Source organism: Grammomys surdaster, unplaced genomic scaffold (genome assembly GCF_004785775.1).
Source record: "Grammomys surdaster isolate TR1022 unplaced genomic scaffold, NIH_TR_1.0 125216, whole genome shotgun sequence".
NCBI lineage: Eukaryota > Metazoa > Chordata > Mammalia > Rodentia > Muridae > Grammomys > Grammomys surdaster.
In genome coordinates this window covers 153,372-176,632 of record NW_021620106.1, presented here as the reverse complement: position 1 = coordinate 176,632, position 23,261 = coordinate 153,372, and the positions used below count along the sequence as shown (strand labels likewise).

Here is a 23,261-nt window from a genome sequence, read left to right as displayed (position 1 = left end):
ACACCCACACACACAGAGAGAGAGAGAGAGAGAGAGAGAGAGAGAGAGAGAGAGAGAGAGAGAGAGAGAAAATTAAAAAACATTTTAGCTGGACAGTGGTAGTGCATAGTGCATGTTTTTAATCTCTGTACTCTACTCAGGAGACAGAGACAGGAAGATCTCTAAGTTCAAAGCCAGCCTAGTCTACAGAGTGAGTTTCAGGATAGTCAGAGCTACACAGAGAAACATTTCTCAAAAAATTTTAAATTTTAATATTTTAGATTGTGTCCTTCTAGTCCTTTCGTTTTGTGAGGTTTTAAAATTTTTTAAATTTTAAAAAATTAAATGAGAACCTGTTTTAAATTGGAATTTTTAAAATTAATTAAATTGGATTAATTAATTAATTAAAAAATGAATTTTAAAAATTCATTTTTTATTTAATCCCAGCACTTGGGAGGCAGAGGCAGGCAGATTTCTGAGTTCGAGGCCAGCCTTGTCTACAGAGTGAATTCTAGGACAGCCAGGACTACACAAAGAAACCCTGTCTTGAAAAACCAAAAAAAAGAAAAAAAGAAAAAGAAAAAAAAAAGAAAATTCCTTTTTTAATTTTAAAAATTAAAAAACAAAATCTTTAAATTTGTAATTATATGTATGCTGTGTGTCTGAGTGTGTTTGCACGTATGTATGCTGTGCCCACAGAGGCCATAAGATGGCATTAGATTCTCTGAAGCTGAACTTACAGATGGTTATGAGCTTCCCCCATGTGGAATGCTGGGAACTCACTTTGGGCCCCCTACAAAAATAGTGCTCACTCTGAGTCATCTCTCCAGCCTCTCCTATATACTTCATTATTTTAAGACAGATTTTCAATACATTTCCCAGAGTAAGACAATTGTAGTGGTATATTCCTTTGTTTTGAGACAGATTCTCAATACATTTCCCAGAGTGAGCCAATTGTAATGGTACATTCCTGTAAATCCAGCACTTGTGAAGCTAAGGAAGGAAGGTAGCTGAATTTAAAGCCAGCCTGAGCTACACACTGAGACTTTATCTCAAAGAAACAAAGATGCTCAGGCTTCCTTGAAGTCACTCTGCAGCTCGGGTAGGCTTTGAACTTGTGACCTTCTGTCTTTGCCTCTTGAATAGCTGGGCTTACAGATCTGTACTGTCCTGCCTGGACTTACATAGGTGAACTTATTCTTGTGTTCTTTTTCTTTTATCCCTCTTGGGCAGTGCTAAGGATCAAATTCAACTGTGTGTGTGTTAGGCAAGTACTCTACAAATGGGCTACACTCCCAGCCCGTCCTATGTCTTCTTTTTGAGTTAACCTTAAGTCACAACCATTTATTGAATTCAAATGTAAGGACTACTGCTGTGTTTGCATATACTTGTAATCCTGTCTCTTTGCAGGCTGAGGTAGGAAGACAGTGAGTTCAAGGTCAGCCTGGCCACCTGTAAGAACCCTGTATAAAAACATTTCTTTGTAATTAAACTTAAGTATGAAAATTAGAGCTGTAGGATGGCTCAGAGGGGAAAGGTATCTGCCAGGAAGTTGTCCTCTGTCTTATAAATACACAGACACAGTACATAAATAATAATAAAAAAAATCAAACCACTCTGATAGTTACCAAGAAAAAAACAAACAAACAAATCCTTAATCATGTTTTACAAAAGACCTAGCAATTCTATTCCTAGATGTCTACCCAAGAGAAACAAATGCATGGTACATATACAATATACACACAAAGATTCATATGTAAGTGTTCATAGCAGCATTATTTATAGTCATCAAAGATGTCACTATGATATCTGTTAGCCAGTGAATAGATAAACATCTCTACAGTGGAAAATTAACAATGTAAGGAAGCAGGTAGGGGAGGCCAGACTGAATGAGGATGCGTTCTGCAACATGAATGAACCTTGGAAACATTGTAGCAGTCAGCCACAGAAGGCCACATTTTTTTTTCTTTTTTGTTGTTTTTGGGTTTTCAAGGCAGGGTTTCTCGGTGTATCCCTGGCTGTCCTGGAACTCACTTTGTAGACCAGGCTGGCCTCGAACTCAGAAATCCACCTGCCTCTGCCTCCCAAGTGCTGGGATTAAAGGCATGCACCACCACCGCCCGGCAGAAGGCCACATATTGAAGGAGTTCATGCCCATGGAAAATCCGGAATAGCTGCATAAGAACCAGAGAGTAACTGAGTGGCTGCCTGGGAAGGGAATAGGAAGGACTGGACACGGGCCCCAGGGAGCTCTGGGGTGATGTAGCAGTTCTAAAATAGGATTGTGATAATGTTGCACAATTCTGTACATTTACTAAAAATCATTGCTTTACAAAAAACATAGCAGTCTAGTGCCTTTTATGGTATATAAATTACAACAGCCAGGTATGATGGTACACCCTATGATCACAGCACTTAGGAGGCCAAGGCAGGTGAATTTAAGAGTTCATGGCCAACATGTGCTACACAGCAAGATCAAACAAACAAATAAAGATTATAACTAAGAAAACTTTTCTTAAAACATCACATGGTGATTTTTTGCCTTTGGCCTATAAGTCTACAGGGAAGAAAGAGCTTCCCCTGGTAGCAGGAACATTTTATAGGAACCTTTGGAATTTTATTTTATTTTATTTTTGAGACAAGGTTTTCTTTGTTTAGTCCTGTCTGTCCTGAAACTCACTTTGTTGGCTAGGCTGGCCTCTAACTGACAGAGATCCACCTGCCTCTGCCTCCTGAGTGCTGGGATGAAAGACTAGATTCTTTCCTCACAGCAAGAGTTCCTCAGATATTGCTGCCTTTCAGAACCATGTCTTTGCTGGGCTCGTGTGGTAAAGGGACAAATGAAAAGCTTAAAGAAGCTCACTGTGGGGCTGCAGAGGTCACTCACTAGTTAAAAGCACTGGCTCAAAAAAAATAAATAATAAATAAATAAATAAAAATAAAAATAAATAAATAAATAAATAAATAAAGATTAAAAAAAAAAGCCAGGCGGTAGTGGCGCATGCCTCTAATCCCAGCCCTTGGGAGGCAGAGACAGGCAGATTTCTGAGTTCGAGGCCAGCCTGGTCTACCAAGTGAGTTCCAGGACAGCCAGGGCTACACAGAGAAACCCTGTCTCGAAAAACAAAACAGAAAAAAAGAAGAAAGAAAAAGAAAAACCAAAAAAAAAAAAAAGATTAAAAGCACTCCTCTTCTAAAGGTTCAATTCCTTGTATCTACATGAAGGCTCAACTGCCTGCAATTCCAGTTCCAGGGGATCTGACATCTTCTTCTGGCCTCTGAAGGCACCAGGCCACATGTGATGCACGGACTAAACACCCATACATGTAAAATAACTTAGAAAATAACAACAACAATAACAAATTCACTATGGCGTTGAAGAACGAGTGGGAAAGACCCACGGCGATTGACCATAGAGCAGTGTGAGCCCTGTTCCAGGAGTATCAGGTACTCTAGTGGGCGTGGTCAGGATGTGCACTCAGCTGAGCCATTTTACTGACCTCTGCATGGTTTTTCTATTGATGCTTTTCTATCACTTAAAATCATAGTATGATTTTAGATCCTGCATTTCTCAGTTATTAAAGCCTGTCAATGATCAATAAGAGCAGGACATAATGATGGGTATGTATGAGTGTCCCCTGTTAAACCCATCATGCTGTATGCCAGCTTTAAAAAATAATTTTAAAAACATATCTGTCAATCTGGATACAGTAACTCACACCTGTAATTCAAGCACTTGTGAGGCAGAGGCAGGAGGGTCTGTGAGTTTGAGGTCAGTCTGATCTACGGAATGAGTTCCAGACTAGCCAGAGCTACATAATGGGACTCTGTCTCCAAAACAAGCCAACAAACTAACAAATGACTTCTCATCGCTTTCTAGGCTGCTTAACATTCCTGTGTACTGATCTCAGACTGTTGTATATACAGTTGATACTACTTCAGTGTTTATGAACATCTTAAGCCTCTTTTTTGGACAATATTTTCTTTATTTTTATATGTGTGGGTATTTTGCCTGCATGTATGTCTGTGTACCACTTGCATTCAGGACTCACTGAAGTCAGAAGAGAGTATTAGATTCCTGAAACTGGAGTTAAAGATAGTTGTGAACTCTGTGTGGATGCTGGGAATTGAACCTGAGACCTCTGGAAGAGCAGCCAGTGCTCTCAACTGCTGGGCCATCTCTCCAGCCCATATCTTAAGTCTTTTGATTCTTACTGTATCTCACTTCTCAAAAAACATCAGTTTGTACACTTTACCCCAAATCTCTGGTGGTGAAAGTACAGGACCAAACTCCAGTTTGTCTCCCTTTTATTAGTTTACAAAAAAAAGACATTTTCCCAGAAGGCCCAGCTGATTGTAATGGTCTGAGTGTTGGACAATGACTCAGATTCCTTGTTTTCAGTTTTCAAAATGTCGTGTATGCTTCCTTTCCCTTCCAGGGCGAGACCAACAGGATCATTGCCTCGCACACGATGAACAAGAACTCATCCAGGTCACACTGCATTTTCACCATCTACATGGAGGTTTGTTCACCAGAGAAGGACCAGTGACTCCTGTTGGTGCTACCAAGTCAGATGCTCCTCCCAGGGCATTCTGAATTGTTTGGATGTTTTTGTAGGCCCATTCTCGGACCTTATCGGATGAAAAGTATATCACTTCCAAAATCAACCTGGTAGATCTGGCAGGCTCAGAGAGGCTCAGCAAGACAGGGGTAAGTGAGGGGGGTGGGTAGCTCATCATCTAGCCACAGACCCTGTGGCTTAGATCCTGTGTGTATGAATATCCCACACTGGATGCTTGAGAACAACCAGATGAAGTGGAGTGCTTTTCTAACCATTATTTGAGATGATTCCTCTTAACATAATGCCTATGTTGGAAGTAAGCCTGGGGTTCGGGACCTTACCTGTATCTCACAAAGGGAAAGTAAAGTGGCAAGTAGGCTTTTACTTTTGTGGAAGAGTACATTGCTTCCGTCAAGTAAGAAGCACACCCAACCAAAAACATGATAGGTTTTTATCCTAACACAAGAGGGCTGTCTATGTCTTTTCTCCTTTGGCTGGAATCTGACTTCACAGTCTTTGATGACTGGTTTTGAAACTTGGTGTGAAAGAAATGAGGGAAAGGTCCAGCCTCTCTGGATCAACAAATTCTGAAACTACAGCAGGGTCTTTGCTAAACAAACAGCTTTACACGGTAGAGAGATGGCAATCGCATCACAAAGGTTTTTCTCCTGGGAGCATTCTTCTGATAGGAAAGAATTGGGTTCCTTGTAATTACTCCTAACCTGTGTTCAAGTGCTCAGGAACTGCTCACACTCACACCAGTGCTCACACTGGCATGGCATTTCTCTGTGTATGAATGTGAAAGAATTCACATACATATTTAATTTCAAATACATATTTGCAAAGGTATTTTAACACAAAATTTCACAAGAGTATTTAGATGAGTATTTGTGTGTGTGCTACTATATTTATGTGAATATTCATCGGCTTACCTGCTCGGGTATTTTGTGTTCATTTGTACACGTAGATGTGAGTGTCGTATGAATATTCATGTGCATCTTCTTACTCCCATCAACCTTCATATGAACGCTCCTGTGAGTTTTACTGTGACCATTATCAGTAACCCAAGATGGAAAATATTCCCAACTTGGAGGAAAAGGTCCCGGTTCTAGGCCTGGCTTTGGACTTTCACATCACTGTAAACCAGGAAGGGTTGGCAACCTTGCAACCTTGATAGGGTAGCCTCCCTATTCTGTCCAGCGTGACCCAGACCTTTTTTTTTTTTTTCTTTTTTGCAGTCAGAAGGTAGAGTCTTAAAAGAAGCCACCTACATCAACAAGTCACTGTCATTCCTAGAGCAGGCCATCATTGCCCTTGGGGACCAGAATCGGGACCACATTCCTTTCCGGCAGAGCAAGCTTACCCATGCCCTGAAAGACTCCTTAGGTAAGGGTGTGCATGGTCCTCAGAGGAGAGGTTGTGTCCTGGGGAGGAGTAGGCCTGGCTCGTCTGACATTAGGGATCACAGATCACTGTGACCCAGGGGAATGAGCTTACTGCGGCTCTTCAGCAATGATGGCCGTCAGACACATGAGACAGACCTTCGTGCACTCTTGCTGCTAGAATCTTTATTCAAGCTTTTGCTTCTGCTGGGAATATTTTCTCTTTCCACCTTGTCCCTAAACTGTTTGGCATAGACCTTTGTGGCTTTGGAGACTCAGGGAAAGGGCCTCTCCTATCATTTCCCCATGTCCTTTACACCTTCCTGGACACAACAGTGGGAGCCACCTTGTCATCGCCACCTGTGTCAGGCTTTGTCAGGGCTAATGACACAGCCACTGGTTTCTGGTCATTAGCCCTGTGATACCATGCGCAAAGTCTGAGCTGACACCTTCCCTCCTGAGCTTGCCCCAGTCTCCTGAATTGTGTCTACTGTTCTGTCCTGGTTCTTTCTGTGTACATCTTATGGTTTTTCTCTGTTCCTACCTCTGTCTCCTGCATCATAGCCTCCTGCAGACTAGGGTTGTCTCCGTTTTCTCTAAATCAGCATGGGCTGTTAAAACAAAGCACTACAGATGGGAGGCTTAGATGACAAACACATTCCTTGTAGCTATGTGGACAGTGAGGGCCAGGACCGAGGTGTCAATAGATTTGGTTCCTTCCTTGCAGATGGCCGCTTCTTGGCCATATCCTCACCTGGAGAGAAAGAAGTGGCTCTGCTTTTTCTTTTCTTACAAAGACAGCCACCCCATCCCAGGGGCTGCACACACAGACCTCATCTAAAAGTGATTACTATCAAAGGCTCCGTTCCAAACACATCGGACGGGGTGTTTGGGATTTTAGAGGTTATAAATTTTGTGGGGATACAAGCATTGAGTCCATAACAGAACCCTGTCAATCCTAAAGGAATCTCTCATGTCCCTTTCTGCAGGGGGAAACTGCAATATGGTCCTCGTGACAAACATCTACGGAGAAGCTGCCCAGTTAGACGAAACGGTATGTAGAGACAGCCAGTGCAACCAGGCTGCAGTTTCTCCCCATGGGTGCGGAGGGTGAGGGTGGGGCATGGATAAGGTTGGATCCAGACTGGCTCAGAGGGTGCACTATCCATGGTATTGTTAGAGACCCCAAGGACAAATCTGAGCCACAACTGCTGAGTGTGACAGAGACCAGGATGCAAACACCAAGCAATAAACCATGTTAAGAAAGAAGCCACGGGCTGGCGAGATGGCTCAATGGTTAAGAGTACTGACTGCTCTTCCAGAGGTCATAAGTTCAAATCCCAGCACCCACATGGTGGCTCACAACCATCTGTAAGGGGATCGGATGCCCTTTTCTGGTGTGTTTGAGGACAGCTACAGTGCACTCATAAATAAATAAATAAATAAATAAATAAATAAATAAATAATCTCCTGGGCGGTGGTGGCACATGCCTTTAATCCCAGCACTTGGGAGGCAGAGGCAGGCGAATTTCTGAGTTCGAGGCCAGCCTGGTCTGCAGAGTGAGTTCCAGGACAGCCAGGGCTATACAGAAAAACCCTGTCTCAAAAATAAATAAATAAATAAATAGATAGATAGATAAATAAATAAGAAAGAAATAAGCCCACGTGTAAGACAGACTTAACCTTGGGGGCTTATTATACAAGGAGGGCACAGTGAGAGCACTTTTGTGGGGACAAAGAACATGTTTTCAGGGGTGCAGCTCATGTGAGTTGAATAGTTCAGTAGAGATACAGCAGAACCCTCCTTGCAGAAAGAGAAGCCCTGGTCCTAAGTCATGTCAGAGTCCTGGGTGGGCGAGACCTTCAGAGGTGGCCAGAGAGGGAAAAGGACTTCCCTGCCACGAAGCTTGGGTGGGTACTGAGCTGGGTGGCATTAACATGTTGGCAGCAGGATGCACAAGTGTTACTGGTAGAGGTGATGACAGAACTGAGTGTGTGACTCATGCCAGGAGAGTCTTCCCCCTCCACAGGAGGGCTTAAGACGGAAGGACAGGAAAATTGCAGGGCCTTGATGTGTCTGGAAAGGCCGAGCCCTTGGCTGTTCTGCACGTGGCTGGAGCCACGATAGACTTTGAAAAGGGGAGAGCTGTACACAAATGGGACTCGGAGACAATCCAGGGGCAGGACACAGGTGTCCTGAAAATGACATGAGAATGTCACACAAGAAGAATAAGGTGAGTCCATTCCAGGTTGGGTTTCCCCTCTAAAGTAACCCTTGTCATAAGACAGTTAGGAAAATGTGTCCCTAGCTATGTTATTGTTGCAAATGTTGAAGACAAGCTTCAACTATCTGGAGAATTCATTTAGGTGAAATGGGTCATTTCCAGGGATGTGAGGCAAGATTCGACTTTAGGGCCTCCAGCCTGTATGCATTAGGGACTGTCCCAGCACAGGGAGAGTGATCTTGCCACATATTCAGTGCGCTGGGACTTGGGAGGCCAAACCAAAGGGCTCCAGCTGACGTGAGACAGCACCTCCAGGGAAAGGTCTGGAACCTCCTGGTCTCATCACATAACAAAGCACAACTGAGCCCCAAGAGGAGCTCGAACGACTTTGACTTCTAGGCTGCCTTATTAAGAAAACTACCCTTGAGAACTCTATCCATGCTGCTTTGGGGAGGTCATCACCCACGCTGGGACATTTTAATCATGGCCCATTTGGGAATCACTCCATGTCTTTCTGTGATAGGAAGACATGATGGCAGATACAGGGGTCAAGGCACTTGAGTGGCTTTGTAGTAAGCATTCTTATTGTAGTATTGCTTTAAGAATGAGCCTTGGAAGCTGGGGCGGTGGTGGCACACGCCTTTAATCCCAGCACTTGGGAGGCAGAGGCAGGCAGATTTCTGAGTTCGAGGCCAGCCTGGTCTACAGAGTGAGTTCCAGGACACCCAGGGCTACACAGAGAAACCCTGTCTCGAAAAACAAAACAAAACAAAAAACCCAAAACAAACAAACAAAAAAACAAAAGAATGAGCCTTGGAAAGCTGGGTGTGGTAGCACACGCCTTCAATCCCAGTACTCAGGAGGCAGAGGCAGGAGGATCTCTGTGAGTTTGAAGCCTGGTCTATAGAGTGAGTTACAGGCTGGCCAAGGCTACTTAGTGAGACCCTATCCCAAAACAAAACAGATGAGCCTTGGGGTCAATCAATGGCTGTTCCTCTTGACACGTAATTCGTATTTAACTAAAAAGCACACAAAGGGAAGGCAAAGAGTATTTTAATAAAATGGAAGGCAGTTCTTGCTTCTAACCAGGCCCAGATTATTTTAATATTCTAGCGATTCAGTTTCCTCCTGAGTTATTCAGTCCTACAAGACAGTGATTGTATATTCTGTAGACTCTTTTTGAGTACCTCTTTGTCTCTTAATCCTTGTGCCCAAATATCTATTTAAAAATACCTTTAATAAACTCTAACTCTGCTACATTACAAGGAAAAAGAAGAAGAGAAAAGATAAGATAACTTCCAGCACAGTTTAAAGCCCCCATCCTCCCATCTCCACTCCTGAGATAGTCAGAGCACAGGAAGCAGTTCTCATGACCCTCAAGATCTCCATGCTCTTAGTCCCACACTGCCCAGGCGCTCCGCCCAGGTCTGGATCCACAGGCCCAGAAGTGGGGTCTTAGGGGTTTGGTGAAGGTGTATGAGGGTATGGATGCTAATGAATCTCTTCTCTAAATGTTAAAAGAATAACTAACACATTCCTGTTATGCACTGTATTATTCTATGTAATACCGTGTGTATGTGCATGTGTGTGTGTGCGTGCGCTGGTGTTGGGGACCGGTGCCCTGAAGCAAAAGCAACAGTCATGTTTGGAGCAGAGTCTGATTTGGATCTCACAAAACTAGCACGTGTAACAACAATTAGGCTTCTTCTGAGAGCTCTCTTTACAGAGATATCAGAAATTGCACACTGAGTCTCCTAAGGATTCATAAGGCAGGCCTCCCATCCCTGTAGAAGGAAGTGGTGAGATTTATATAAGGTCATTCAAATGTCCAGTGGCAGAGCACTTAACCAACCAAACACCACTGAGGAAGAAATTTATCAGTCCTTCTTGGAGCCACTGCAAGGTGACCCATCCCCATTGCAAGCCTGTTCCTAGTCTCAAGGCCTCTTCACTGACAGTTGGTCCAGCATTATGGGAGGCTCCGTTCTCAGGGCCTGCCTTGTGCTCCACCCTCACCTAACACCTGTGGATTGAGGCTGTTTCCAGGACACCTACTCACATGGCTGCTCATGGCCTCTAGCCATTATGGCCCAGAAGTCACTTAGGAGATGTCAAGTCTGCTTTGGAACAGCTACTGCTTATGTGTATTCCTCCTCCTCCTCCTCCTCCTCCTCCTCCTCCTCCTCCTCCTCTTCGTCTTCTTCTTTTTCCTCCTTTCCTCTTCTCCTTCTCCTCCTTTTTCTTTTTTTGGGGTGTGGGGGACATTTCTTGAGAGTCAGGCCATCAGATTCGTGTGGTGTCCTGGTTTTCTTTTTTTGCAGTGATAGAAGACGAGCCGAGGCCAGAGGGGATGTTAGGTCTCTTCTTCTCTTGCTATCCACCTTATTTTTGAGGCGGATTCTTTCGAAGAACCTATATCTTACTGCTTTGGCTAGGCTGGCTGGTCAGTGAACTGCTTGATTCACCTGTCACTGTGCCCCCCAACACTGGGGTACAGGGACACATTCTTAGTCAATATCTGACTTTTACATGGGTGCAGGGGATTTGAACTCAGGTCCCCTTGCATTCACCACAAGCGCTCTTACCCATGGAACCATCTCCCCAGCCCCTACCATGTTTTTTTTTGTTTGTTTGTTTGTTTGTTTGTTTTGGAGGTGGGGACAGGATCTCTCATTAACCTGGAGGTAGCTCATTAAGGCTAAGATAGCTGGCCAACAAACCGCAAGGATCTACCTGTCTGTACCTTACCAGGTTTGAGATTGTAAGCTCATGCTACTACACAGGCTTCTCTGTGTTCATTCTGGGAATCAAACTCAAGTTCTCGGGTCCCCATGTTTATGCAGCCAACTACTTTATCAACTGAGCCCTTTTCCCCAGACACATGTGGCTTATTTGCTAGGTATGGTGGCACAGCCTTTAATTCCAGCACTCTAGAGGTAGAGGCAAGCAGAAGTCTGTGAATTTGAGGCCAGCCTGCTCTCCGTAGAGGGTTCAAGGACATCCAGGGCTACATATAAAAACCAGTCACAAGAGCATACAAACAAAAAAGCAAACAAAGAAAACTGTAATAATGAATATGCATATTATGTCTTTTAGATTTCACTGATCTAGTCCAAGAGAAATAGCTAAGGAAGAGCAGAAGGCACCTCCTGTAGGAGGGACAGCATGCCTGTGCCTTTCATGGGAAGGAGAACCTGAAAAGCTTTGTGCTGGAAGCTGGTTTCTAATTGTGCCTTAATGAGCACAGAATAGAAGAGGACAGGAGGAGAGGCAAGAGCACCTTAGGCAGGGACAGCCTGAGCACAAGGGGTCTGGATGAAGCTGGGAGGCATGGGTTAAAAGTTGGAACAGTGTGGAGCTAAGGATGCTCATCAGTGTAGAAAGCTTGTCTAGTAAGCACAAGGCCCTGGACGTGCTCACCAGCACTGCAGAAGAACAGTAAAAGAAACAGACCAGTTTGCAGCAGGTGTGGTGGCTCACGGCTTTAATGCCAGCATTGGGGAGGCAGAGGAAAGGCGGGTGGCTCTCTGTGAGTTTGAGGCCAGCCTGGACTACAGAGTGAGGCCCTGTCTCAAAGAAAGTATATCTTCTTGGAGGCCTTCAGACTGTGGGGTCTTCAGAGGGGCAGACACAGTGATGATCTGCCCTGTTGCCCTGGGTGCAGCAGATTTCCTAGGAGGAGTGGAGGAAGAGAAAGGGGAAAGAAGGGAAGGAGGGGGAGAGAAGAGATGGACTAGGGTCTAGGTAGTGCTCTAGATAAGGACCCAGTGACAGCATGGGCCTCTATCACCTTCCTGTTCCTACTGTTCCATTCTCTACTGAAGACCTCATCTCCAAGGTCTTGCTTGTTTATTAAGATTATTTTTGTTGTTTGTGTATGTGAATATGTGGATGTGGATGTGAGCACAGGTGCCCATAGAGGCCAAAGAGGGTATCAGATCTCCCTGAAGGTAGAGTAATAGGCCATTGTGAGCCACCTGATCTGAGTACTGGGAACTGAACTTGGGTCCTTTGGAAAAGCAGCAAGCTCTTTTAACCACTGAGCCTTCTCTCCAGCCTTATTTATGTATTTTTGATACTGAGTCTAATGTAGCTAAGACTAGCCTCCAACTTGATATGTAGCTGAGGATGATCTTAAACTCCTGCTCCTGTTGCTACTACCTCATAGGTGTATCCTTTTTAATTTTATACTATGGTATGGATTGGACCAGACTGGACTACGTATTGAGTTTTGCCAAGCAAAACTCATGAGGACCTCCACTTGCTAATAGTGTCTATATCACTCAGTCTTCAGACCCCACAAATGCCCTTTTGTTCACTGTCCCCTTGAAGAGGTGAACTAATACCAGGTAAGGCAACTGGAAGAGTTTAAGGAGTTTAAGCCCCATGAGAAGGCTGATCTTTAGGGTCTTGTGTGATTGGTGAGCCACCTGACATCTCTCTGATCTGTTTTCAGCTATCTTCATTGAGGTTTGCCAGCAGGATGAAGCTGGTTACCACTGAGCCTGCCATCAACGAGAAGTATGATGCTGAGGTACTAAGGGGCTGATGGGTGCTTCCCAACTCTGGGAATGCTGTCTGTGGGTTTGTTCCCTGTGTGTTTGCTACCATGCAAGTATCCGCTGGAGGTCATAAGGGAAGTCAGACTTGTGTGGTTTCTTTCCTACCTCCACTGAAGTTTTGCTTGGAGTCCTGGTCAATCCTTTTCCTTTCTGTGATAAACCAGTGTCTTTAAGAGTCCCTGGAGACCCCAATAGACTGCCACAAATGTGAAAGGGAAGATGATCTACCACTCAGCTCACATGCAGAGGTTCAGGGACTTGGGTATCCCAGGATTCCCCAGGAGATTCCTTAGAGCTGAATCAGCATACATTGTTGTCTCTCAGAGTTGCCTGCCTGTCATGATAGAACACATTTATTTTGTGTGTGTATATGTGTGCATGTATATGTGTAGGCACATGAGTGAAGGTCAAAGGACAACTTGTAGGAGTCAGTTTTCAGGAAGATCATGAGTTCAAAGACAGCCTAAGTTCCATGAGACAGTCTCAAAAGTCGATCCACTGGAGAGATGGACTCAGTGATTAGAGGCGTTTACTGCTCTAACAGAGGACCTGGATTCCATCCCCAGCATCCACATGGCAGGTCACAACCATCTGTAACTCCAGTTCTAAGGAAGCCAATGTGCTCTTCTGGCCTCCCTGGGAACCAGGCACAAACATGGTGCACACACTCGCACATACATACACATGCACGCATGTGCGTATGCATGCACAGATACATATGTGTAAAATAAAGATAAATCATTTTTTAAAAAGCAGACTTAAAAGCAACCAAATATACTTATGAAATCATGGTCACTGGAAATGGACATGTGTATGTCCCTGTGTTCCTGGCAAAATGGTTAAACATTTCTAGATCCTTTTTTTTTTTTTTAGGTTTTTCGAGACAGGGTTTCTCTGTGTAGTCCTGGCTGTCCTGGAACTCACTCTGTAGACCAGGCTAGCCTTGAACTCTCAAACTCAGAAATCTGCCTGCCTCTGCCTCCCAAGTGCTAGGATTAAAGGTGTGCGCCACCACTGCCTGGCACATTTCTAGATTCTAAACCCTGAAGGATGATGCCATCATAGAACTAAACATGGTTTAGCTGGAAAGTAGAGCTCAGAGTTCTGGTTCTTAAACTCAGTGAGAGTTAGAAGCACCTAACCAGCTAAACCCCTGTCTATTCTGAGCTCCTGATTCTGTTGATGGTAGAGCCTGAGTATTTCCTTCCTTCCTTCCTTCCTTCCTTCCTTCCTTCCTTCCTTCCTTCCTTCCTTCCTTTTCTCTTCTGGTTGTTCTTCCCCTTGCCTTCCATTTTGTGACATGGTCTCATTATATAGCCCAATGTGGCCTCCATTTCCTGTTCCTCCTGCATCATTCCCTGTGTGCTAGCATTATGGCCTTGCACTATCACAGTTCAGTGATGATTTATGTTCTTGAGTTTACAGTTGCTCATTTGCTATTTCTGGGTTGGACCACTTCTGTTCAGTGACTTGCTCCTTCCTTATCTGCAGAGCCTTTTTTGAGTGTATATGTGTGCAATGTGTGTAGTATGTGTGTGCGTTATGTGTGTGTACAATGTTTGTGTGCACACGCATGCTTGTGTGTTCATGCATGTGTGTGCAAGTGGATGTGTACATTATGTGTGTGGGCACAGGAGGTGTTTTCAAGACCCTGAATTGTGGGGTCTGTTTCTGCAGCCCTGTTTCCAGGCAGCTTCTCCCAGCAGTAGGAGAGGCTGCTACATCAGTCAAGCATTAGGAAAGAAGGTCCCTTGTTCTCAGGGTAAGTTGGAGGCTGGTTTTCCCAAGAGGATCCACTACCCAACTCACCTTCTGATTGGACCACATATGTCCTCTGTGATAGATACACTCAGCAGAGTCATCCAGCAGCAGGTGCCAGCATCTCAGCCAGACTTTTCTGTATCTGGGGCATAATGTCTTTCTTAGAGTGGGGAGGATGAGGTGGCTGAGAATAGTCACCAAGCCTTTCTCCTTGGCCCCAAAGACAGTCCATACTAGAAGGAGGCCTATTTGGTGTTTCCTAAAAGGCTGAGCCTGGATTTAGATTCTGATCACATGCCTCAGGCTTTGTGTCTAAATTGCCACAGAGCCACCATGATGCCAGAGGTCTGTTAGCCCTTGCTGTACACTCACATGGCAACAGCGAGCCTCTGTACCTAGGTGATCTGACTGAATGAGGCTAGACTATAGCAGGCCTGCCGTGTGAGAAGCCCATAGACCTGTGGTTAGACACTGCTGTGGTCTCTTGTTTTGGCAGTAGCTCCTTCCAGTGGTCATTTTCTGACAATGAAGAGCCTGTTCATGGTAAGAGGTCTCTAAAAATTTCCTTGGGCCTCTGGTACAAAATATCAAATGTGACTTGGCAAATTCTCTTTTTGGTTTTTTGGGACAGGTTTGCTCTGTGAGGCCTGGCTGTAGCTCTGTGTAGAGCTCTGTGTAGGCTGACCTTGAACTCAGAGATCCACCTGCCTCTGCCTCCTTAGTGCTAGGATCAAAGGCAGACACCACTGGCTGGCAAGATTTGGCACATTCTGTTGCTCAAAATTTATCATTTCTAGACTGGAGAGATTGCTCAGAGGTTAAGAACACTGCTCTTATAGAGGTCCTTAATTCAATTCCCAGTAACTTCATGGTTGCTTATAACCATCTGTAATGAGATCTGGTGTGCTTTTCTGGCCTGCAGGCATATATGCAGGCAGAACACTATATACATAATAAATAAATCTTAAAAAAAAACTATCATTTCTCAGTACTTGAATCTATGATGTGTTCTCTGCCAGTCATTTTTCTTTTTCTTTCTTCCCTCCTTCTTCTCTCCTCTTCATCCTTTTTAAAACTTTTGTGACAGTTGCAGGATAGCCCAGGCTAGCTTCTATGCTATGTAGCCAACTAAAGCCAGCCTGGGCTATTGATCTTCCTGCCTCCATCTACCAAGTGTTAGGATTACATGCATACAGCAGCACACATGACTTTACCTTTCTGTGGTGTTAAGGCTTGACCCCAAGAGTTGCACATGCTAGCCAAGTGCTCTGCAACTAAGTCCTGCCCTGGTCCAAAGAGTGTCCATTTATAAAAGCGGACACTAGGAAGTGCTGGACAAATCACTGGGCTGTGCATGTGAAGGGTGTAGCTTGTCCTCGGACCATTCCTCAATCTCTCTGCTCTCTGGCCATCATGAGGTGAAGAGCTTGGCATCAGCACCCTCGCCCTTCCATCACATTAGACCTCGTTTTGGACCCAAAGCAATTTGTTGAGATTTGCTTGTTTGTTTTTGAGACAAGGTCTCACTATGTAGCCCTGGCTATCCTGGAAACCAAGAATACACTTTATATGTTGGCAGCAATAACCAGGATATCTGGGTCCAAATTAAGAAGTTGAGCATTTGGCTGGTGTGGTGGTACATGCCTTTAATCCATCACTCTGGAGACAGAGGCAGGTAGACCTCTGTATGTTGGAGGCCAGCCTGGTCTGAGTGAATTTCAGGACAGCTAAGGCTACACAGAGAAACTCTGTCTTGAAAAAAAAAATAGAAAGAAAAAAAGCAAAGAAAAAGCAAAGGAAATTGGGCATTCGCTATGAAGGAACTGAGTGGTTCTTCTGATGACCTTCTTCCCTGTTTGTTATGTTTCCCTGGCAGAGAATGGTCAAGAATTTGGAGAAGGAACTGGCATTGCTTAAGCAGGAACTGGCCATCCATGATAGTCTGGTAAGGGATTGGATGGGGCAGGGGAACTTGTTGGGGACAGAGACCAGGGGCAAACAGCATGGTGGGTTAAGGCCAGGGACGGTAGCATAGGATGGGTAGTAGGAAAGGATCAGCAGTAGACATTCTGCGGCAGGTGGAGTCCTCCAGTGGCCTGGTTGAGCTTGTGGTCATGGTTCTGATGGTCCTGAAGGCAAAGAAAAACATCTCCCTACCTTGGTTTGTTGAGACATCTGGCCTGTTTTTTGGGCTTTCCTCACCAGGACCAGATAGTAAAGCAAACAGCCAGCATAGCCGTCAGATGCTATACAGCAGCTCGGTACTTTGGCCCTGTTGCTCCTGATTGGGCTCAGGTTCTTATTGCTTATGTAGTATCTGTTCTTCACCCTTCAAGTCCAACCGCACCCTCGTGAATTATGACCCCATGGATGAAATCCAGATTGCTGAGATCAACTCCCAAGTACGGCGGTACCTGGAGGGGACGCTGGACGAGATTGACGTAAGGAAGCCTGCTGTGGGACCACCACCAGGCTCAACTCTCGTGGACTTCTCTTACTGAGTACTGTGATGTGGAATGGAGTCCTTAGATGGGAAGTGGTGTAGGCCCTAGTCAAATGCCTACAGTCCACCACGGCCTAAGCTTCCATGTTTAGGGTTACAAATCCTAAAGTGAGCTATACACAGTATATGTACCAAAGGTCGTCCATATCAGGGGTGTGGGAACAGACCTTGAAGCGAAGCTGCTCTGATGGAATCCCAGGTACCCCCTTGCTGAGTGACCTGGACTGAATGATCAGTAGCCTCACCTGTGCAGCAGAGACGGAAAGTAGGCTCAGGCTGTTCCCCCTTAGATAAGCTTGGCTGTGCCTGGTGGGTGAAGCTAATAAAGGATTGTAGTCAGGTTGATCGTCATTAAAGAAGGTCCTCCCCCCCTCCCCCTGGAGCCCACTGTTGGAGTGTAAAAGAAGAAAGCAGCAGGCACACGGGAGGGCTGGGGAGCAGAATGAATCTCATTTACAGTGCAGCCACTGAACCTCTCACCAGGGAACTACATGGGCTGTTGTCTCTCTCCTCCACCATGTCAATGTGGGTGGGAGCAAAGGGGGGTCTCAGGCAACTGAAGTTTGGTGGCGTTTCTAGAACAAGAGGGCATCAAACCAACCTTGAATCAAGTTTAGTGTTCATAGGCTGCTAACTTTCCTCCAGCTGCACATGTGTGTGTGTCTGTGCCCAAACAAGAAGGTTCATTAATGGAGCCCATCTTAACCTTCTGGAAGTGGAAGAAAGCTAGTTAAGTAATTTTATCTTTTTTTAATGGTTATTTTTATTTGTTTACATTTCAAATATTGTTCCCCTTCCTGGTTTCCCCTCCACAAACCCCCATCTCACTCCTCCCTTCTGTTCCTATGAGAGTGCTCACCCACCCACCCACTCTCACCTCACCACCCTAGCATCTCCCTATGGGTCATTGAGCCTCCACAGGACCAAGGGCCTTCCCTCCTATTGATGCCAGATAAGGTCATTCTCTGCTGCATATGCAGCTGGAGCCATGGGTCCCTCCATGTGTACTCTCTGGTTGGTGGTTTAGTCCCTGGGAGCTCTGGAGGGTACAGTTAGTTGATATTGTTGTTCTTCCTATGGGGTTGGAATCCCCTTCAGCTCCTTCAGTCCTTCCCCTTACTCCACCATTGGGGTCCCCATGCTCAGTCTGATGGTTGGCTGCAAGCATCCACATCTGTATTGGTCAGGCTCTGGTAGAGCCTCTCAGGAGACAGCTATATCAGGCTCCTGTCAGCAAGTGCTTCTTGGCATCAGCAATTGTGTCTGGGTTTGGTGTCTGCAGATGGGATGGATCCCTAGGTGGGGCAGTCTCTGGATGGCCTTTCCTTCAGTTTAATATAGTCTTTTCTTTAGGGAATATTTGTACTAATTTTCCTCATTGCTGTGACAATGACAATATATCTGACAAAAGCAATATGAGACAGGAATGGTTTGTTCTAATTCACAGATGATGTAGCCCATCAGGGCAGAGAAGGCAGAGTGGCAGAGGCTTGAGGCTGGTCAGACTGTACACAGTCAGGAAGCAGAGAGAGCAGGAGTGCTAGGGTTTATCTCCCTGGATATTTCCTTCCTTCCTTCCTTCCTTCCTTCCTTCCTTCCTTCCTTCCCTCCCTCCCTCCCTCCCTCCCTCCCTCCCTCCTTCCTTCCTTCCTTCCTTCCTTCCTTTAAACAAAATGTAATGTACATTGGTGTCTTGCCTGCATATATATCTGTGTGTGAGGGTATCTGATCTCTTGGACCTGGAGTTACAGACAGTGAGACCTGCCATGTGGGAGCTGTGAATGGAACCTGGGACCTCTGGGATACCAGCCAGTGCTATTAACCATTAGGTCATCTCTCGAGCCCACTTTCTTTTTATTCTGTCTGAACCTAACCTATGGAATGAAACTGTATCCATTGATGGTGAATTTCCTCATTAGTTGACTCAGTCTAGAAAGTCTCAGTCTAGATGTGCCCAGAGAGGTCTGTCTCCATGGAATTTTAGATCTGTTGACAGCATTAACCATTATTGTATCTTAAAGTAGCACTGTCCCTAGAGATTTCCATTCTAAAAGTATTTTTGTTGTTGGTCATGGTGGCACATGCCTGTATTCCAGAATAGCATTTGGGAGGCTGAGGCAGGTGACTTCAAGGCTACTCTGGACTATGCAGTTAGATTTTTTTCTCATAAAACAAAAAGTGAGGACTGGAGAAATGGCTCAGCATTTAAGAGTACTTGATGTTCTTGCAGAAGACCCAGGTTCAGTTCCCAGTACCAATGTGCAGCTCATGGCAGCCTGTAACTCCAGTTTCAGGGGATCTATTGTCCTCTTCTGGTCTTTGAGGGCACCAGGCATATACATACATGCAGGCAAAGAACTCATACACATAAAAATAAATAAATCTTTAAAAATATACACATACATACACATATCTGAGTGTGGATTTGTACTTTGCATAGGGTACCTATGGAAACAGAAAGAGAGTGTTACCCCATGGAACTGGAGCTAAAGACAGTTGTCAACTTTCTGATGTGGGTGAGGGAACTAAGAGAAATGTATGCTTTTAACTGCTCAAAATGAGATGGTTGAGAGTCAGCCAAGGGCTCTTGACTTTTCTGCTTAGACACAGCCTGTTGGTACTGTGGTTTAATCTCTGCTTTGCTCTCTTCTGCCAGATAATCAATCTAAGACAGATTCAGGAGGTATTCAACCAGTTCAGGGTGGTTCTGAGGTAAGTTTCTCCTCACTCTCTTTCACACTCCATTTTCATTTTTTATGGCCTGGACAATTGCCTTCAAGAAAACCCTCATATGTGTGAGAGATGTGTGCATGTTTGTGTGTGAAGAATGTTCTCTGCCACATAACAAACCCGATCTGCGTGCTCAGGGTGTGTGCAGGTCCCTGATGGGTGTTTGTTGAGTTCTTTAATTGGACAGGAACTCTCTGGAGTGCCAGCTGTGAGTGTGCTCAGAGCCAGGCCTCATGAATCCTCCGTGTCCACTACCTCAAGGAGCACTCAGTTTATTTGAGTACAGATCTACCCATTGTCTGAGCAGCCAATGCTAGTCGGTACTAGACTGGTCATTTGATCCCAAAGGGACTGTTAGAACCTAGGTGACATCATAGTCCCCATGAAGGTCTACAGGCATTATTACATGTCATCTTAGAGCTGACGCACCTGGCATGGAAGGTGCTCTATAGGTTTCCCCAAACCTACCTCAGTGGTCCAGAGAGTTCCTGTCCTATTAACGAACTCAACAAACACCCATCTGGGACCCGCGCATACCCTGAGCACGCAGATTGGGTTCGTTACATAGCAGGGATTGGACAGTGTGGGGATGTATATATTGTGAAAAGGGATGGGCCTTTTTTTTTTTATGGTGAGGCTGTGCCTCCATCATCAGGGCTTTACCTAACCAACTTTTAATGTAGCATTTGGGTCTCAGCCCAGTGGACTGAGCATATCCCCCATTACAAAGTTTTATCTTACTCTTTCTCCCAAGCCAACAGGAGCAGGAAGTAGAGTCTGCTTTGCGCAGGAAGTACACTCTCATAGACAAAAATGACTTTGCAGCCATTTCTGCTGTCCAGAAGGTAAGCACATCACCTTCTTGCTAACATCACTCACTTCAGACTTTCCATCTTTGGGGGGACTTTGGCAGAAACTGCAATTGTCATCCAAGTACCCAGATCAAGATAACAACAGAATGAACATGGCGTGTCCTGGGCAAGAGTAAACCACTTTAGGGCCTGGAGAGAGTGCTCAGTCAGCAAAGTGGTTGCTGCACAAACATGAGGCCCTCAGTTCAATTCCCAGAATCATGTGAAGCTGAGCATGGTGGCGCATCCTTGAAATGCAAGCTCTGGGAAGGCATAGACAGATCTCTGGGACTCTCTAATCAGCCACCCTAGCATAGTTTGGGAGTTCCGGGCCAATGAGAGACCCAGCAACAGACTGTTCCTGAAGAATAACATTCAAGGTTGGCCTCTGGTCTCCACATCTACATACATACATACATACATACATACATACATACATACATACATACACAGAAAAAATAGTATACCTCTTTTGCATTTAAAATAATGTCCATAAATTGTACGTATGGCTTAAGCTATAGATGACCAATACTTAGAGCTAGGTTGGAAATAGGTTTTAAGATCTATAGGGAGACGGATGTGGTAACATATGCCTTTGATTTCAGCCCAGGAGGTTGGATTATTAGGAGGCCAATATGGAAAGTAGACATGGATTTTTCTAGGGTTCAGGGACAGCTCTATTAAGGACAGCATGAAGCTGGTAGAAACAGCCAAATCTTGGTGTGTGTGGAAAACACGCTTACCCCAGGGTTTACACCACGAACACCTGCATTCCGTAGAGGCCCAAACCTCTAATAGAACGTATGCCCCTTGTCCTGCTCTCTCTATCCAGGCGGGGCTTATGGATGTAGAAGTTCAGCTAGTAGGTGAGCCCGATGGACAAAGCTTTGGACTTGGGGTTGCTCCTTTCTCTGTCAAACCTGGGAAGAAACCTAAGACTAAAAAGACGCTGAAAGACCAGTACAGGTGAGAGCTCTCTTCTCTGTCTCCTTGGCCCCTAGGCTCCTTGGTAGACAGAGGGCACAACATGGCCTCCCTGTTCTCCCATGATACCTGAGCTACCAGTGCTCTCCACTGCACTGTTGCCAATGCAGCAGTTGGGTAATCTGTGGGAAACCTGAGGGTTCAGGTCAGGGCCATGCCCCAGTGTTATGACTCATCCTCATAGCACCCCCAGTGTTTCCACCTCACTGAGTTCCTTCCAATGTTCCAGCCCTGTTATAGTAGGGTTATAGGAAGCACTGGGCCAGCCCTGGCAGCACTAGGGCACCGCTGTGCTCACCGGCTGTACTTCTGTGATACCTCTGACTCTTTGACCTGCAGCTACCACTCAAGCTACAGAAATCTTAAATTTGCCTTTTAGGTGAGACTGGGGGAGGCTGAGAAGGAGTCTCACACTATAGCCAAGGATGGCTGGTTTCAGATATATGATGATCCTCCTGCCTCATGTGCTCAAAAGGGTCCCATCTCAGCCAGCTAAGACTCATTTTTATGCAAAAGTTGGAGAAAGCGTTTTCCCCAGTTTGCTGCCCAGGTGATACCTGGTCGCAGTAGTCAGAGCACGGGATTCAGAGCACAGGATTCAGAGTCAAGACCTGGGCACATCTCCCTTCTCTGTGCTTCTTAATCCTGAGAGACGTCCTCATGGGAGGCATGAGAACTGATCTGTGACTGTTTCTGTGTCCCAAAAATGGATACGGAAATGATTATAATGAGAGCATCAGCACTAAGGGCACTGTGGGCAGTGTAAGCTAGGGCATGCAGTCCTTCCACATGGCAAGTGCTACGTGCAAGCCACGAGTCATGTAGCAGAGAACGTACCTCTTGCCTGCTATGTCCTGGGCCTCTCCTTTCTGCTGCAGGGAGATGGAATAATAACTTACATGAAGACTGATCCTCTCAGCAGCACACATTGTAAGAAGAAAGGGGGCTGGGTGTGTTATCCATGCCTAGAATCCCACCACCTAGGAGGCTGAGGCCATAGGAGTGTGGATTCAGGGCTGGTGAGATGGCTCCACAGATAAAGGTGCTTGCTACACAGCCTAAGGACCTCATCTGTGGAACTTACATTACAGTAGAGGAGAACAAATTACACTGTTCTGTGGCCTCCCCCTCTCCCAATCATGGACTCTTGTCACACACAATAAAAAAGCATATGTGTTGAGGCCTCCTTGGATGATATGGTACAACCATCGCACAAAAAAGAAAAAGAAAAAAGAGGAAAGGAAGAGGGAAGCAAGAAGGGGGAACAAATGGAGGAAGCGAAGCTGAAAGGAAAGACTGATAAAGGGTGTGGGGATGGAGCTCTGCTGGTGCGGTATCTGCCTAGCATGCACAAGGCCCTGGGTTTGATGTTCAGTACTACATAAACTGAGAATAGTACCATACTCCTGTAGCCTGAGCAGGAAGATGGAAAGGACAAAATTGTCCTCAGCTACCTAGGGAGTTGTAAGCTTGAGATACATGAAATCCTCTTTTACTCTAATAGAAATTGAAAAAAAAATTAAAAACAAAAAAACAAAACACTGCACTGACTCAGCTCCTAATACCCACATCAGGTGACTCACAACTGCCAGAAACTCCATCTCCATGGATATCTCACATCTCTGGCCTCTTAGGGTACTAGGGTACTGCTCTTGTGTACACGCGCGTGCGCGCACTCTCTCTCTCTCTCTCTCTCTCTCTCTCTCTCTCTCTCTCTCTCTC

General features: G+C 45.3%; 1 protein-coding gene across 1 annotated transcript in view; it reads left to right on the top strand.

Moving 5' to 3' along the window:
- The window catches only part of Kif9 (kinesin family member 9), a 55,246-nt gene that overhangs the window by 17,106 nt on the left and 14,879 nt on the right, over positions 1–23,261 (top strand). Inside the window, exons 6-15 of the mRNA XM_028785403.1 lie at positions 4,419–4,502; positions 4,598–4,690; positions 5,780–5,927; positions 6,913–6,977; positions 12,605–12,682; positions 16,348–16,416; positions 16,808–16,912; positions 19,631–19,686; positions 20,459–20,549; positions 21,388–21,521. Of these exons, the coding sequence (XP_028641236.1) occupies positions 4,419–4,502; positions 4,598–4,690; positions 5,780–5,927; positions 6,913–6,977; positions 12,605–12,682; positions 16,348–16,416; positions 16,808–16,912; positions 19,631–19,686; positions 20,459–20,549; positions 21,388–21,521 (923 nt within the window). The remainder of the gene's footprint in view (positions 1–4,418; positions 4,503–4,597; positions 4,691–5,779; positions 5,928–6,912; positions 6,978–12,604; positions 12,683–16,347; positions 16,417–16,807; positions 16,913–19,630; positions 19,687–20,458; positions 20,550–21,387; positions 21,522–23,261) is intronic.